Source organism: Alternaria triticimaculans (genome assembly GCF_023758025.1).
Source record: "Alternaria triticimaculans strain BMP 0046 chromosome Unknown scaffold_4, whole genome shotgun sequence".
NCBI lineage: Eukaryota > Fungi > Ascomycota > Dothideomycetes > Pleosporales > Pleosporaceae > Alternaria > Alternaria triticimaculans.
Genome location: NW_026055961.1, coordinates 605,127 through 618,558, shown reverse-complemented (window position 1 = coordinate 618,558; position 13,432 = coordinate 605,127). Strand labels below are relative to the sequence as shown.

At 52.6% G+C, this 13,432-nt stretch overlaps 6 protein-coding genes across 6 annotated transcripts; 2 read left to right on the top strand and 4 right to left on the bottom strand.

The window, feature by feature from the left end:
• Nucleotides 1-210: 210 nt before the first annotated feature.
• J4E78_003792 (uncharacterized protein) lies at nucleotides 211-543 on the top strand (the record flags this gene model as incomplete). Its single annotated transcript, XM_049364428.1, has 2 exons — nucleotides 211-438; nucleotides 499-543. The coding sequence occupies 2 exons, from the start codon at nucleotides 211-213 to the stop codon at nucleotides 541-543; spliced, it is 273 nt and encodes a 90-aa protein (XP_049223506.1).
• A 1,295-nt stretch (nucleotides 544-1,838) lies between these two features.
• J4E78_003791 (uncharacterized protein) lies at nucleotides 1,839-3,976 on the bottom strand (the record flags this gene model as incomplete). Its single annotated transcript, XM_049364427.1, has 2 exons — nucleotides 1,839-3,722; nucleotides 3,836-3,976. 2 exons carry the CDS (start codon nucleotides 3,974-3,976, stop codon nucleotides 1,839-1,841), a joined length of 2,025 nt encoding a protein of 674 aa, XP_049223505.1.
• A 232-nt stretch (nucleotides 3,977-4,208) lies between these two features.
• J4E78_003790 (uncharacterized protein) lies at nucleotides 4,209-5,774 on the top strand (the record flags this gene model as incomplete). The annotated part of the gene is made up of 2 exons (XM_049364426.1): nucleotides 4,209-4,228; nucleotides 4,283-5,774. The coding sequence occupies 2 exons, from the start codon at nucleotides 4,209-4,211 to the stop codon at nucleotides 5,772-5,774; spliced, it is 1,512 nt and encodes a 503-aa protein (XP_049223504.1).
• A 414-nt stretch (nucleotides 5,775-6,188) lies between these two features.
• On the bottom strand, nucleotides 6,189-7,646 carry J4E78_003789 (uncharacterized protein; the record flags this gene model as incomplete). Its single annotated transcript, XM_049364425.1, has 2 exons — nucleotides 6,189-6,988; nucleotides 7,037-7,646. The coding sequence occupies 2 exons, from the start codon at nucleotides 7,644-7,646 to the stop codon at nucleotides 6,189-6,191; spliced, it is 1,410 nt and encodes a 469-aa protein (XP_049223503.1).
• A 436-nt stretch (nucleotides 7,647-8,082) lies between these two features.
• On the bottom strand, nucleotides 8,083-9,186 carry J4E78_003788 (uncharacterized protein; the record flags this gene model as incomplete). The annotated part of the gene is made up of 1 exon (XM_049364424.1): nucleotides 8,083-9,186. The coding sequence occupies one exon, from the start codon at nucleotides 9,184-9,186 to the stop codon at nucleotides 8,083-8,085; it is 1,104 nt and encodes a 367-aa protein (XP_049223502.1).
• A 342-nt stretch (nucleotides 9,187-9,528) lies between these two features.
• J4E78_003787 (uncharacterized protein) lies at nucleotides 9,529-10,113 on the bottom strand (the record flags this gene model as incomplete). The annotated part of the gene is made up of 1 exon (XM_049364423.1): nucleotides 9,529-10,113. The coding sequence occupies one exon, from the start codon at nucleotides 10,111-10,113 to the stop codon at nucleotides 9,529-9,531; it is 585 nt and encodes a 194-aa protein (XP_049223501.1).
• Nucleotides 10,114-13,432: the final 3,319 nt, after the last annotated feature.

Sequence of the window (13,432 nt, the reverse complement as noted above, 5' to 3'; positions counted from 1 at the left end):
CGCGAAAAAGAAGCAAGAAAGAAGACCTCAGAGCAGAAGAGACACGATGTTCAGCACGTCGAAGATGTGTATATAAGACCTGACATTCTCGACTCCAAGTTCAATCATCAGCTCATCACAACAATCACTACAACAAGCATCTTCACTTCCACAACACCACTCACTCTTACAACTTCCAATCGTTCTTTCGATCCCAACAACAACTTCAAAATGCAGTTCTTCATCACCATCCTCTCCCTGGCTGTCGCCGTCTCCGCTGTTCCCCAAGGCAACGGCAACGGAAACACCATCTGCAAGGGCGGAAACGAGAGGGCAGTCTGCTGCGCTTCCAAGGATGCGCTCGTCGGCGCCCTTGAGTGCGTCACTCTCCCCATCAGCGTCCAGCAGCCCGGCTGCGATGGCAGCATCCGCTGCTGCGACATCGGTGACCAAAAGGATGTGAGTCACCCCCTTTCACGCTCGCCTCCATCAACTCATACTAATCTGCAACACCAACAGGGTATCGTCAACGTCAACGCCCTCAACTGCGCCAGCGTCGCATAAACAGATCGGTCACACATTTCGGGGCATGGAACAATTCCGCAGGAAACAGGGATGGGCGCTACAGGAGGACATGTCACACTGTTCGCAGGGGCTTTTCTGGATTTCTACTTCGCTCATTCTGGGTCTTCCGATGATTTCTTCTCTTTCTTTGGAGGACCGCTTTATGAAGTGGTTTCTCAACTCTTGGGCGTTCAATTTTAGACATGGGCTAGATGTTTTGGTGTTTAGTAGAAAATGCGATTCATGATCAAACCACAAATCTGTTCCACTGCTCAAGAGCTCGATGCCTCATTTGGAAGTGTACTGTCTGCTCTTTTACGCTAAAGATTGCAGTGCAGGATCCCTCGCTTATCATGCTTGGAATCCTACAGCCTCGGCTTCTCAGCCTTATTACTCTACCTGTTCGTCCGTACTAGAAATTGCAGTGCAGGCTGTATTCTCGGCACAACAGGATGTACCTCAGCCTTGCTCTCTGACCTGCTCTTTCGCGCTAGAGATTGCAGTACTAGTGCAAGATCCTGCATTTTACTACGATAGGTGCATTCGTGATGCGCAACGTCAGAATAGGCAATGCAAAAGACGGAACCTACGTCGTTGATACCAATATGTTTCCGCATACCCAGCCTTGCTCTCAGCATAGCCCCGCGGTATGAAGGACGTTCTTGTATAGTCGTGACGTCGGCACTTCGACAGCGATGGCTCAATCTACTCTTTCAGAAATAAAGGCCGAGGAAAATACACCATGTGAACGGGAAAGGAACCTTTTGTCCCGTGACATGAAGTTGTCGGGTCTGCTCCAGGGCTGCGACAACACACACATTCACTCCTGGGTTCCCCAGACCCTGTCCCAGTTTGGCAGTTTCACAATGGACCATCGATTGCAGTGACATTCAGAACATTACAATGCATCACATAAATCCCACGTGTTCTGGCGACTTTTGTACCAAGTCTCGAAGAAAACGTGACAGCAGTCCCGATTAGGCAAGTTTTGACTTGGCGTGGATTTCAGCAAATAGCACCAATGACTTGGTGGACCTGCGTGAAGTTGCGACCCAGCGCCTGCTCTGTGCCACAGCCACCATCTGAACAAATATGGTCCATGCAAATCATATGGAATGAGATGGATCATGTAAACCGCACGTAACACCACAGCATGGACTACTGTTGATAACACGACTTTTATATTCTATGCATTGAATTCCCGGTATATCATCCCAAGAAACAGATCCAAACGCCGATCATGCATTCATAACCTCCTTTCCTTTTTCCCTATTCCCTCCCTTACGCATCGACATCTAATCAACATACTCAGATCGCACCTTCTTCGCCCTCCTCTTGTTGGCCTTGAAGTGCTTCTTGCTGTTCATCTTCATCTCAGTGGGATCGACATCTGCCTCAAGCGCCGCAACCATCTTAGCTTTCCTACCACTCAGCTCCTTACCCTGCTCACTGTACTTGTAGTGGAAGGGTTGGTTGACTCTGCCCATACCCTGTCCGGGACCGAAGAAGCGCTTGTCCATGCGTTGTGTCTTTTCTCCTTGGACGGGTACGCCGGCGTCGAGCTCGTCGTCCATCAGCGACATGTCATCATCTAGCGCACCGGCGAGGGAGGTGTTGCCGGGGAGGGAGGCAAGAGGGTGATGTCGGCGCTTGGCGGGAAGATGGTCGACGTCGTAGAGTTCGCGGTTGAAGTGCTTGGGGTCTAGCGGTGGGTCGGTGGGTGGAGGGTGGCAGAAGAGAATCTTGCCCTTGACGTAATCCTTAAGGATGTATCGCGCCGCTCGAGACTCGTCTGGCTGACCTAGACCCTGTGTGGAGAATCCTCGGGCGATGGCATAAGCACGTAGAATTTCCTCGGATGTCAGAATACCAGTCCCGCCTTCTTCCATCGGTCGAGGATGAATCTTCATTCCGTAAAGCGCTTCAAGGAAGGGTTGCGGAATGCGACGTGCGACAAGACCCGCGGGACCAGTGTACTCGCGAAGTTGGTCGATCGGCAGCACACCAGCACACACGAGCTCGGCTTTGGTTGTGGCGAAGTTGGGGAACACTAGACCAGGACAATCGCAGAGCATGACCTTGTCGCTGAGATGGATTGTCTGGAAGTGCTTGGTCTTTCCGGGTGTTGCAGAGACCGACACCTTCTTTGCACCAATCAGCGCGTTAATCGTGGACGACTTTCCGACGTTGGGGTAACCGACAAGACCAATCGACGTCTTTCTTGGCTCGCCATTTGGTCCGGTATCAACATCAGGCGCATGTTGGAGGAACAGGGCTTCAAGGTCCTCTGTTGTTAGTATCCGCGTGCGCTCGTCGCCGTCCGCCTCAGCTTGGCTTGCGCCCGGTACGTCGACAGTCTCTTCGTCCACCCACTTTTCCTTCTCTTCCTGCTTGTCTTGCAGGTCAATCTTCTTGGCTTCTTTTGCAAGCTTGTCGTCTTCTTCCTCAAAGTCTTCGCCTTCATCAGTCACAAGCTCGTCAGAGTCGCCGGCATCGTCCGACTCGTCGTCGCTTGCCTCCAATTCAGCACGAGCCTCGTTCATCTCTTTGGCGAGTTCAGCCGAGAAGAACTTGTAGTTGATGCCAGCTTCGGTGAAGTAGTCAGCCCAAGCTTTCCGTTGCTCCAATGTCATCATATCTGCCTTGTTGACCAGCAACAGGTTGTTCTTCTTCGGGTCCACCTCTTTGACGTAGTCCTCCAAATCCTCTGATCGGAACATGAGCGGGTTACGGGCGTCCACAATCTGCACAACCAGATCTGACCGTTCAATAACACGCCACAATTGCCTCCAGACTTCGAGATTGCGCTCGAACGGTGTGAGGAGGAGGTCATTGTTCTCTTGCAGCTCAGCCAAGCCTCTTCGCCACTGTAGCAACGATGCCCTCTCTTTCTCGTCCAACTCTTGTGGTGTAGTGTCTTTGTCCCAGTGAGGTCGCCTCGGTACAGTCAGTCGGTTTCTGTTCTCCTTGTGCTTCTTCGTGACGTTGCGCTCCTCAAGCGGCGAGAGGAGGTATGGGTTCTTCTGGTCCTTGTGGATAATCTTGACGTTGTTCATCTTCTCGGCGGTGAAGTCGGTTCCGGCCAACTCTGCTGTGGAGAGGAAGTCGTCAAGGGCGCCTTGTTCGGTGACGGAGCGCATCTTCATGTACGACGCCTCCTTCTTCTCATTGGTGATGTACTGGGTGGTGTTAGTATGGGCTTGGTCGCGTGCTCTACCGGATGCCGCTCAATGCGCGATGTTCCTACGCGTGCGCGGACGTCCAGAGCAAAGTTGTAGTATGGATGACACACCTTCTCGCCATTCTGACCGGTTCGCTCGATACCGGCGTTGAAGTTGCCCTTGCGCAGGTTGTCGCCCTTTCCCTTGCTGAACCTGTCGTTCATCAAGCTGTTACCCAGCCCGACGCTCTTTTTAGATTTCGCGAGCACCATATTTGCGGTTGGAAGTGGTGTATCGCGTGGTGTGGAGTGTTTTTGGCCCAAATAGAGGGGTGGGTGGAAAGAGAAAGTTGCGACGGAAGTTGCCCCACCACGTCATTCACCGATTGCCTCGCTAAATTATTTTCAAAAGACCCTTTTGTAAGCGCGCCTTCCCCAGACTTCCACGACAGCACACTCGCCACTGCCATACGACTTGTCCTCAACTCTCACATAAGCCGCCAAGATGCCTCGCCGAAAGTTCATGTGAGTCGAGAAATCTGAATGCGCGTTCAAAGTACCCCGCTAACCCCGCGACAGCGATAAGAAGAACGCGACCAACTTCCGTCTCGTCCACCGCGCCCAAAATGACCCCCGAATCCACGACGAAGATGCCCCGCAGATGGTCTTTGCCGAGAGGGCCGCACCAAACCAACGCGAAACCGACGAGCCCGCAGGAAGTTCGCGTGCGTCGCAATACTCCGCCGCGACGGGACGCAGCAAGATCAAGTCGAGACGCGAACTAGAAAGCGAATATGGCGCCCAAGTACGGAAGAACGAGGGTGAAGCCGCCAACTACGGCATCTACTACGACGACACCGAGTACGACTATATGCAGCACATGCGCGACCTGGGCTCGGGCAGCGGCGACTCCTACTTCATCGAGCCCAAGGCGGAGAAGAAGGGAAAGCAAAAGATGGATTTGGCAGACATGCTGCGCGACGCATCGCTGAGTGACAGCAGAAGCCAGGCCGATCTCAGCGTGAGCAGCAACATCAGCAGCGCAAGCGAGCTATTCGGAGAAGACATGGCGCCCTCAGAGTTCGTGCGCAAGACAACCTACCAAGACCAGCAGAACATCCCCGATGCCCTCAAGGGTTTCCAACCAGACATGGACCCGCGCCTACGCGAAGTGCTCGAGGCGCTCGAGGACGAAGCCTACGTCGAGGACGACGAGGACATCTTCAACGAACTCGCCCAAGACGGCTTCGAAGTCGACCAACGAGAATGGGACAGCGCTGACCTCTTCGATGACGAGACCGACGATAGAGACCCCATGGACCGCTTCCTCTCAGAAGAAGACCCAGGTTGGGAAACCGACGATACAATCAAAGCCTCATCCCCTAAGCTGCGCGCTCAGAGACCTTCCAACAACGACCCCACAGACCCATCCTCCCTCCCCGCCCCAGATGAAGCGCCCGCCCCCGCCGACGCAGCAGACATGGCCTACCTCGACGAATTCAAAAAGTTCAAACAGGACGTCAAAGCCGCTAAACCCACTCCCGGCAACCCTCGAAACGGCACCGCAGCCGCAACAGACAACCAATCCTTCATAACAGGCGCCTCAGCCCTAACAGCCGGCGGCCGCCGCAAGAAGCGCAAAGGCGCCAAAACATCCACGTCCGGATACTCCATGTCTTCCTCCGCGCTCCACCGCACAGAAGGCCTCACACTGCTCGACCAGCGCTTCGACAAGATCGAAGAGGAATACGCTGACGACGATGGTTTCCCTGAAGACGACTACGGCTACGACGACTCTGCTTCAATGGTCAGCGGTATGTCAAAGATGAGCGGCATGAGCAAGATGAGTGGCATGAGTGGGTGGTCGAGTAGTGAGGCGCCGCCGCTACGGGGCGATTTCGACAGTATCATGGATGATTTCCTAGGGAGCCACCATACGGCGGGCAAGAGTGGGAGGAGGGTTAAGAAGGGGAAGCAGCAGAGTGGCATGGAGCAGTTGGATGAGGTTAGGAAAGGCCTGGGAGCACCGAAGGTTAAGCCGCAGGATAGGTTTAGTGTGTTGAAGGTTTAGGGAGGAGGGACCCTTCCTTCACTTCGCGTTATGACATAGATGACTTCATGCATTTGCTGGCGTTTGGGAGGGTGGGTAAAAGGGATCTGGGTCATAGGCTGGGACATGTTATACCCGTATTGCAAGTATACAGTGGAATGAAGAGATGAACGGAGAATACATTGCCAAAGTCTTAGCCTAGGTTCTTCAAGATGTAGACAGACAGTGAATGCCGACCATCTATCTCTTGAAGGACCTAGACTAAGACTTTGACAATATACTCTTCAGCGTTCTCATTCATTCGTTGATCTCATACACATCGTGACACCTCTTGTTCGTTCCTTTTTTCATACCATACCACGTCCAGAAACTGATGTAAAATTCTCCATCCTTCGTTTCAATACCATACAACACGCCGTCTCACCCAAGCAGACCCTAAGCCTTAGGCTCAACACTACTCTGCGCAACACCCTTCTGAAGCGCCTTCTTGCTAACAAGCCTGAATCCACCAACCAGCATAAGCGCCGCGAGCGAGCCCAAAACAACAGCCAGCGTAACAAAAGCGCCGATGACACCGCCAACAGCAGGCGAGATATCACTGCTACCATTTCCACTCTGCTGCGCAGTAGTAGCGCCGTTGTCCTTAACAAACGCAGCGCAAGAACCAGCAGTGTTACCACACTTGGTGCACCACTGCTCAGTAGTCGTAATAGCAAACTCATTCAGCTTATCCTGGAAAGTGGTCCACGAGACAGCGTTCTCGCTACCGCCGAAGAGAGGGAAGACGGTGGGTTCACTGGTGTTGCTAGCCGTGCCGTTGTGGAACAGGAAGCGGACTTGCAGGTCATCTCCGTTGGGGAAACCAGAGTCAACATTTGCGTTGGTGAAGAGCTCAAAGGCCATGGAGCTAGCATAGTCGACAACGCCGGTGAAGTCGTCGCTGACCTTTTGCAGATCGGCAAGACCGAAGAAGGACATGAAAGTCGCGTAGGCGCCGAATTGGATGCCGAACTTCTTGGAGCCAGAGGTGCTGATGATGTTGTTCATGTATTCGAGGACTTCTCCGGCGAGTTGCATGCCGGCGACTGCGCGCATGTTGTCGCTGGCGTTGTAGGCGAGACCCCACTCGTGGGCGTCGGCGAGAGTGCGAAGCTGGGTGAGGGTGGTGTTGGTCAGGGCGTCGGAGTTGGGGATGCTGGAGTTGTGGATTTCGGCTACGTGGATGGTGTCGTAGACTGTTCATGTTAGTTTGGCTTATACATGAGGATTGGGACGAGACATACCGACGTAGGCGTTCTTGAAAGACACCTGCTCATCGCTGACCACGCCGTTCATTGAGGGAACAATGGAAGAGTAGAAGTCCTTGGAGCTGGACGCAAGGCTCTTGTACGCCTCACTGTCGAAGTAGGAGTTTGAGCTGGTCTTTGCGTTCTGGCAGCTCGACGCATCCTGCAGCCAGCCATTGTCCTCAGAGCCGGAGCCGGTCTCGATGGTGTTGACTGGGATGAGCTGGTAGCCGTCCATTGGCGCTTGTACACTCTGGCCATTGGCAAGAGTCTGGACTGTCTGGACAGGAGGGTAGAGTCCCTGGAGGAAACCCATAGCCGAGTTCTGGAGCACATTGTCGACGGGAGCTTGGACCTGAAGCTGGGAGAGCTTGACTTCATCCTCGTTGATACCGTGGATCTTGGAATCGCCGGACAGGTAGCGTGAGCGGTAGTACTGGCCGGATGTGTAGACCTGTTCGTAACCAAGAGCAGTCAAGTTGGTAGGAGCAAGAGCCTTTGGTGTACGGTCGCCATGGCGGTGGAAGATGTAAGCTCCAAGAACGGTCTCAGCTGCCTCGGCACCAGCGAGCATGGAGAGCGCGGAAAGCGCGACGACAGACTTCATGATTGGCAATTGAACGCTTGTCAACGAAGGAAGCTGTTCAAGAAAGCGAGTGGAGCAATTGAACCCAGGGCAAAGCGGCGAATCTCACGAGCAGAGGTGGGATGGGGAAAGAGTAAAGGCGGACGTCAGGAAGGACTTATACCAGCTATCTCGCTGCATGCCCCGCTGAGTAAGTAAACCAAGCTCGGGATTAAGCTACAGCAGCTAGATAGCAGGAGCCATCCGCCCAATCCGAAGATTAAACAGCTCATGATGTAGCGGGGCGCTTGCCTGACAAGCATGGTTCTTTCCGAATCTCGCAGTTCGGGAGGGGCAGGTGTAAGTGGGGGTTAGAGCGACCCACTGCCCGCGACAAGCTTTTTCCGCGCACAAGGTATCTTTGGCCGAGAATGACAGTCGCGCTGAATAAGTAGTAGTCAGAATGACGATACGTTATTCATCTGTCGCGGCCGTAGAGTATCTCGCAGACGCCACCAATTGGCACATCCATCACGGCATCTGTTCCCGTGCTCCAGAACCCCTTCCAGTCCACTTCATCTTGTGCGCTAAATTGATATGCCGAGAAAGAGCTTCGTCGGCTGGGAGGTGCACTGGCTCTAGTGCCCTTTTCCTTGTTCTTGTCGTGTAGCTTGTCTGTGACTAGCACCGGGTCGCGTGCTATCTGCCCAGTCATGCGATCGACAACGGCTATCTGTGCGCATTCATCGACGAGGTTCTCGCAGCTGCTCAGCGGTAGTGTGAGGTAGCGCGTGTTGTAGCTTGCAAGGGCAACGTAGATGTAGATGACTAGCACCACCAGCCAGCACGGCACCGCGAGCGCCCACCACCGGTTCGGGTAGTAGTGAATGCCCATCTGATGCAGCATCGGAGCTGGTACATATGCCCACAGGATGTACATGAGGAAGGCGGCCGAGCTGCCTAGGTACAGTGCAAAGCCATAGTATTCGTATGTAGGCACCTTCGGCGAGGCCCGGGGTACCGTCGGCGCATGCCGCGCCGAGCTCGCGAGGTTCGTGGGTGTGCTTGTACCTGTGGTATGCGAGCCTGCTCTAGTGTATCCTTCTACATCCGACGAGTCTGGGGTCGTAGGTCTCGAGGTAGGGCGGCTGAATGCGGGGCGAAGCAGCGAGGTCAATGATGGAGACGGCGGTAGCGGGGTCGGAGGCCTGTTGTAGAAGGGTGGGAACAGCGCTGTCGCAGTATGTCGCGGGAGGTGACTATACGACTTGGATGTCTGTAGTGGTCGAGACGTAGGCGCTGGCTCCTCTTCGTCCTCTTCATCTTCGCTGACTACGTCCTCCACCATGAACGGATCCTCGTCTTCATCTTGGTTGTCCTCTACAGACGCCGCCTCGGATAGAGCGCTATTCGATATTGGCGAGAGGGGAGTTGCTCCTGGACGAGTCGCGGAGCGTGGAGGGGATGTTACCGTGCTGTCCTCGCGACTCTGCCCATCGAATGACGTCAAGGTAGGCAAATTAGGCGTGGATTTCGAGTAGAATCCCGAAGGAAGAGACTCCCCTCTACTGTGGGGTGGCATGTCGTTGACGTGTGGGCTGGCGCGAAGTGAATCTCACGCAGTGATCGCGTGCTTGAGCCTCTCAATTACGCGTTCGCGCTAGCGGAATTATCCCGCAGCCATCAGCTTCGGGGAAGCTGCAACTCGCAACGCATCGACAATACATATCAATGATAGCAGCAAAGCAGTAGGTTCCGACGAATTGATCATGAGCATTACCCATTCACTAAATACCTGGATACTGAAAATCATGTTTTTATCTCTGGACTGTGTATATACTAGCAACTTGAGTGCTATATCGAAGGGAGAAGGAACGCAAACAAGAGTAGAGAATTGAGACAGCATCGAATACACTCCCTCCGCTCAAGGAAGGAACTCTGTAAAGTCGTCCATGTCGAATCCAGTCCAACCACATTCACCCATACCGATGTAGCTTGTTCCAACACTTGCCATTGCTTTCGCATGTAATTCGTCGGCGAGCTCTTTTGCAGCGTGCTGTAGATTGTCTTCGGCGAACTGGACAGCACGTCGGTACTGTCTGCTCTCGTCTGCAAGGAGATTGGCGCCACGATGGAACAGGAACAGCATCATCTCGATACGTCCATGCTCAGTAGCACCTTCGAAGGCGGTTCTGCCGTCCAACATGGCTGGCTTCGCGTTGATTTCGGCATTTGCATCAAGAAGAGCTGCTGCGATGCCGACGTGCCCCTTGGCTGCTGCTAGTTGCAGTGCTGTTCCTCCAGCTCTTTTTGCCGGAGCCTCATTTGGATTAACACCTTGTCCCAAAAGGTACTTTACGATATTTACGCTTCCAGCTTGCGCCGCAGCCTGCAATGGTGTTCGCGGTATTTCCCATTCGGCTGGTAATGATATGTTCGCGCCCACTTGATGCAGCTTCTGAACAGTCTTCAACGAACCCAGACCAATCGCGTACGTTAAGCAAGTCATGTTGCCGTTTTTAAGATTCTTACAGACGATGGCATTGAGATTTTTGACCAAGGGCAAAAGAAGGTCAAGCATCTCGTCAGTACCGCTACATATAGAGTGAAGTCGTATCGCTTCACCAAGTGGGCTCGTGAAGAAACGTGAACTTACACCTCGGGGTGGTGGCGGTGGTGGTGGAAGCCTCGGGTAAGGGACGGGATCGTCACGGTCGCGAGCTTCTTTCATCAAAATGTGGCCAAATATGTCCGTGTCTTTGGCAAGGAGTCCAACCAGCCGTGTGTTGTTGTTTCTGATGGAACAACACAGTGCCTCTGGACCAAAAGCTCTCGTTCCTTCTGGATATCTACTCCTGAACGCAGAAAGCACCAATGTTATGATAGGTTCCAGGCTCAGTGCTGCACATACGAAAAGAGCGCCGTTGTCGAAAGGGTCTGCGCCCATACGCAAGAACTCTTTGATCGAAGCGATGTCATGGCGAATAGCAGCAGCAGCGAGCGGAGTGAGTGGCGTTGGAGTGATCCCATCAGATGCAGGAAGGCTTTGTGCCAGAATTGACAACACGACTTGTGCACCGTGGGCCATCAAAGCTCGAACTGCTTTTGAATTTCCCTGCAACACAGCAGCACTCAAAGGGGTCAGAGCCCAGCATTGAGCATCCCCAGGCAGTCGCAGGCTTGAGCGTATGTTCCAGTCTGCCAGGTGACTATCCTTAAGTTCCTTCAGTATGTTGATAGGATGTCCCATCCGAAGCACATGCTCGATAGCTGCTTGGTCGCCCCAACGTATAGCTTCAAATATGATGATCTTACCAGTTGACTCCTGTGACCACGGAAGAGAGGATATGTCCATGACTTCGGCTAGTAGCTCGAGGATTGCTAGGTGCCTGCTTTCGATTGCCGTTCTCAAACAATATAGGGTAGGTTTGATACCGACATGCAGCAGCTGTTTGATAACATGTTGATGATTATTCTCGACGGCAACGTAAAAAGCTTCCTCAATGTCCAGGAGGCACTGTGGAACGATACACAATGAGAGAAGCTGGTCCACAAGCGTGCTATCACCGACTTCGCACGCTGCTTTCAGGGCTGAGGACAGGCCGGTCGGTTGGTTAGCTAATTGCAGGACAAATCCTCGTGCTTGAAGTAGATTGAATGCTCTACTCGAAGGATTTCTGATTGATTCACTCAGCGCAGTACAATTGTAGAGCTGCGCAGAGTCCGGATCATCATAGAAGTGATGGTTGTGTGGCGTTTTGGCGAACGGTCTCAATCTCCTGGCATTAGGGTTTAGACCAAGATCCAGTGAGTCTTCCAGGATCTTCAGATTATTGCTCCGGGCAGCACTTATCAAACAATTCACACCAGGTTTTGCACCCATTGCCAGCAAGACCTCGACTGCAGAGGTATGACTGCGCAGCACTGCACAAGACAGTGACTCTGACAATGTTGTAGCCCAAATGGTGCAATCGATGTTGTTCTTAGAGTGCGCCCGATTGAGAATCTTTCTCAGTACCTGAGATAGAGAGTCGTCCCAGTCCTCTCGTGATAGAACTCGTGGTAAAGCGCGCAAACGGAAGAACATCTCAAAACTCTTGTCCAAGTAATGGGTGGCTAACAGCAGCAACTCATCCCGGTCGCAGCCGCCTTGAAACAAATTTGGGTGAGGATTCAATTTCAAGCCATGATCTATCAAGGATCTCAAGATTTGGACACGAGTGTTGGGACTGCTCTGCTGGGTATATGGCAGCTTGCCGATGCGGTTGAAAAAGTCACCATAGGTCCGCCGATTAGGATCAGCGCCGTGATTGAGAAGAACCCGAGTTGCTTGAATGTGACCGTGGAGGCTTGTGTATTCCATAGGGTAGTACAGTGCGTCTCCCATAATGACAGGGCGATTGACGAGACTCTCTTGACGCGTATTTATAACGACACTTAAAACCAGTTCATGCCCCGTTATCAGCGCCACACGAAATAGGTTCTGTATTAGAGCCAGATTGTAAGGCGATGGCGTAGAGGTGATGACAGTGTTAAGAGCATTTCTGTCTAGAGAAAAACAAAATCTTATGCCCATATTGAAAAAATGGTCAAGCTTTGTCTTCGGCTCAAGGAGCGCCTGAACCACATTTCCTCCGTTGATTAATCGATGAAATATCAGGTAAACGAACTGATGATCGATAGTTTGTCGTTTGAGAATCTGGGATGCGCCTGGATGAGTTGTGTTTAAGATTGCAGACTCCAGTACAATGCCAACTCCCATGGGGATCATAGAAGCTAACGATCCAGATCCTGAGAGCATGCGCGAGATGATCGGCATGATCAATGTTGCGAAAGATGCAGAATGAGTGTTCGAGGAGCTTCCTGGGTTGCATAGACGGCCAGGGAAATGATTGTTCGTTGAGAATCTATCATCTTTTCCCATATAGGAGTCACCAGCAGTCCAGTCGCACGGAAAACGGGGTCGCATTTGGGGCTCTTCATGAGGCTCAAAGCCACTGGAGCCTCTTAATACCGTTGGAGTGATGGTTTCGTTTAGTTGTGTGTACCATGAGTAGTCGACCGGATCATTGGCCCCTGAATGTTGGATCGAGAAAAGCCCATCCTCTTGGGATGGCATGTGAGACTGCAACGTGAAAATCGTCAAAGGGGATGATTTGCAGCTCCGCCATTCTTTCGCGTAGCCTGATGGAGGGGACACAGATGAGATGAGACCAAGGGAAGCAGCTTCTTGAGCGAATGGTTGCGGAGAACGAGGCCTAATCGCAATACCTGCTGAAATAGAATCATGAGCGCGCCGACGACGTTCAGATCGGTATTTGCGCATGTGCCATTTTTTCAGCCTTGTTTCGTACTGCGCTTTGCTGTTCTCAAGTCAACATCCTACTCTGGGCCTGGATAATTTCGACTGTCATGTGCTTACGTTGCTGAGAAACCATACTCATTCAGCATGGTCTCTAATAATCCACCCGAAGCTGTCAGGGGCTTGTCGTCCCGCATGTACAAGCGCTGAATCGTTGGTCTGTGGGATTCCCACTCCGAGGCCGGAATTCGTCGCGCATATTTCTCCTCGGCCATCGTCGCACTTGGCGAAATGCTTCGTCTCGCAAGAGATGAATCTCGAAGATGCAGATTGATGTAATATTTAGGACCAGGCTGGCAGTGGGGCACTTAGGTATTGTGTGAAAGATCACATCACGTGAATGGCGCCTTCCCTGGCGAAATCTGAATTCAGCCACACTGCACATGCACGCTGCGCATGTACGCTGAGCCAATAAGCGCCATCATTCCGATAGCCGGGACAGCGCATACAGCAAATCTGCTTTCGA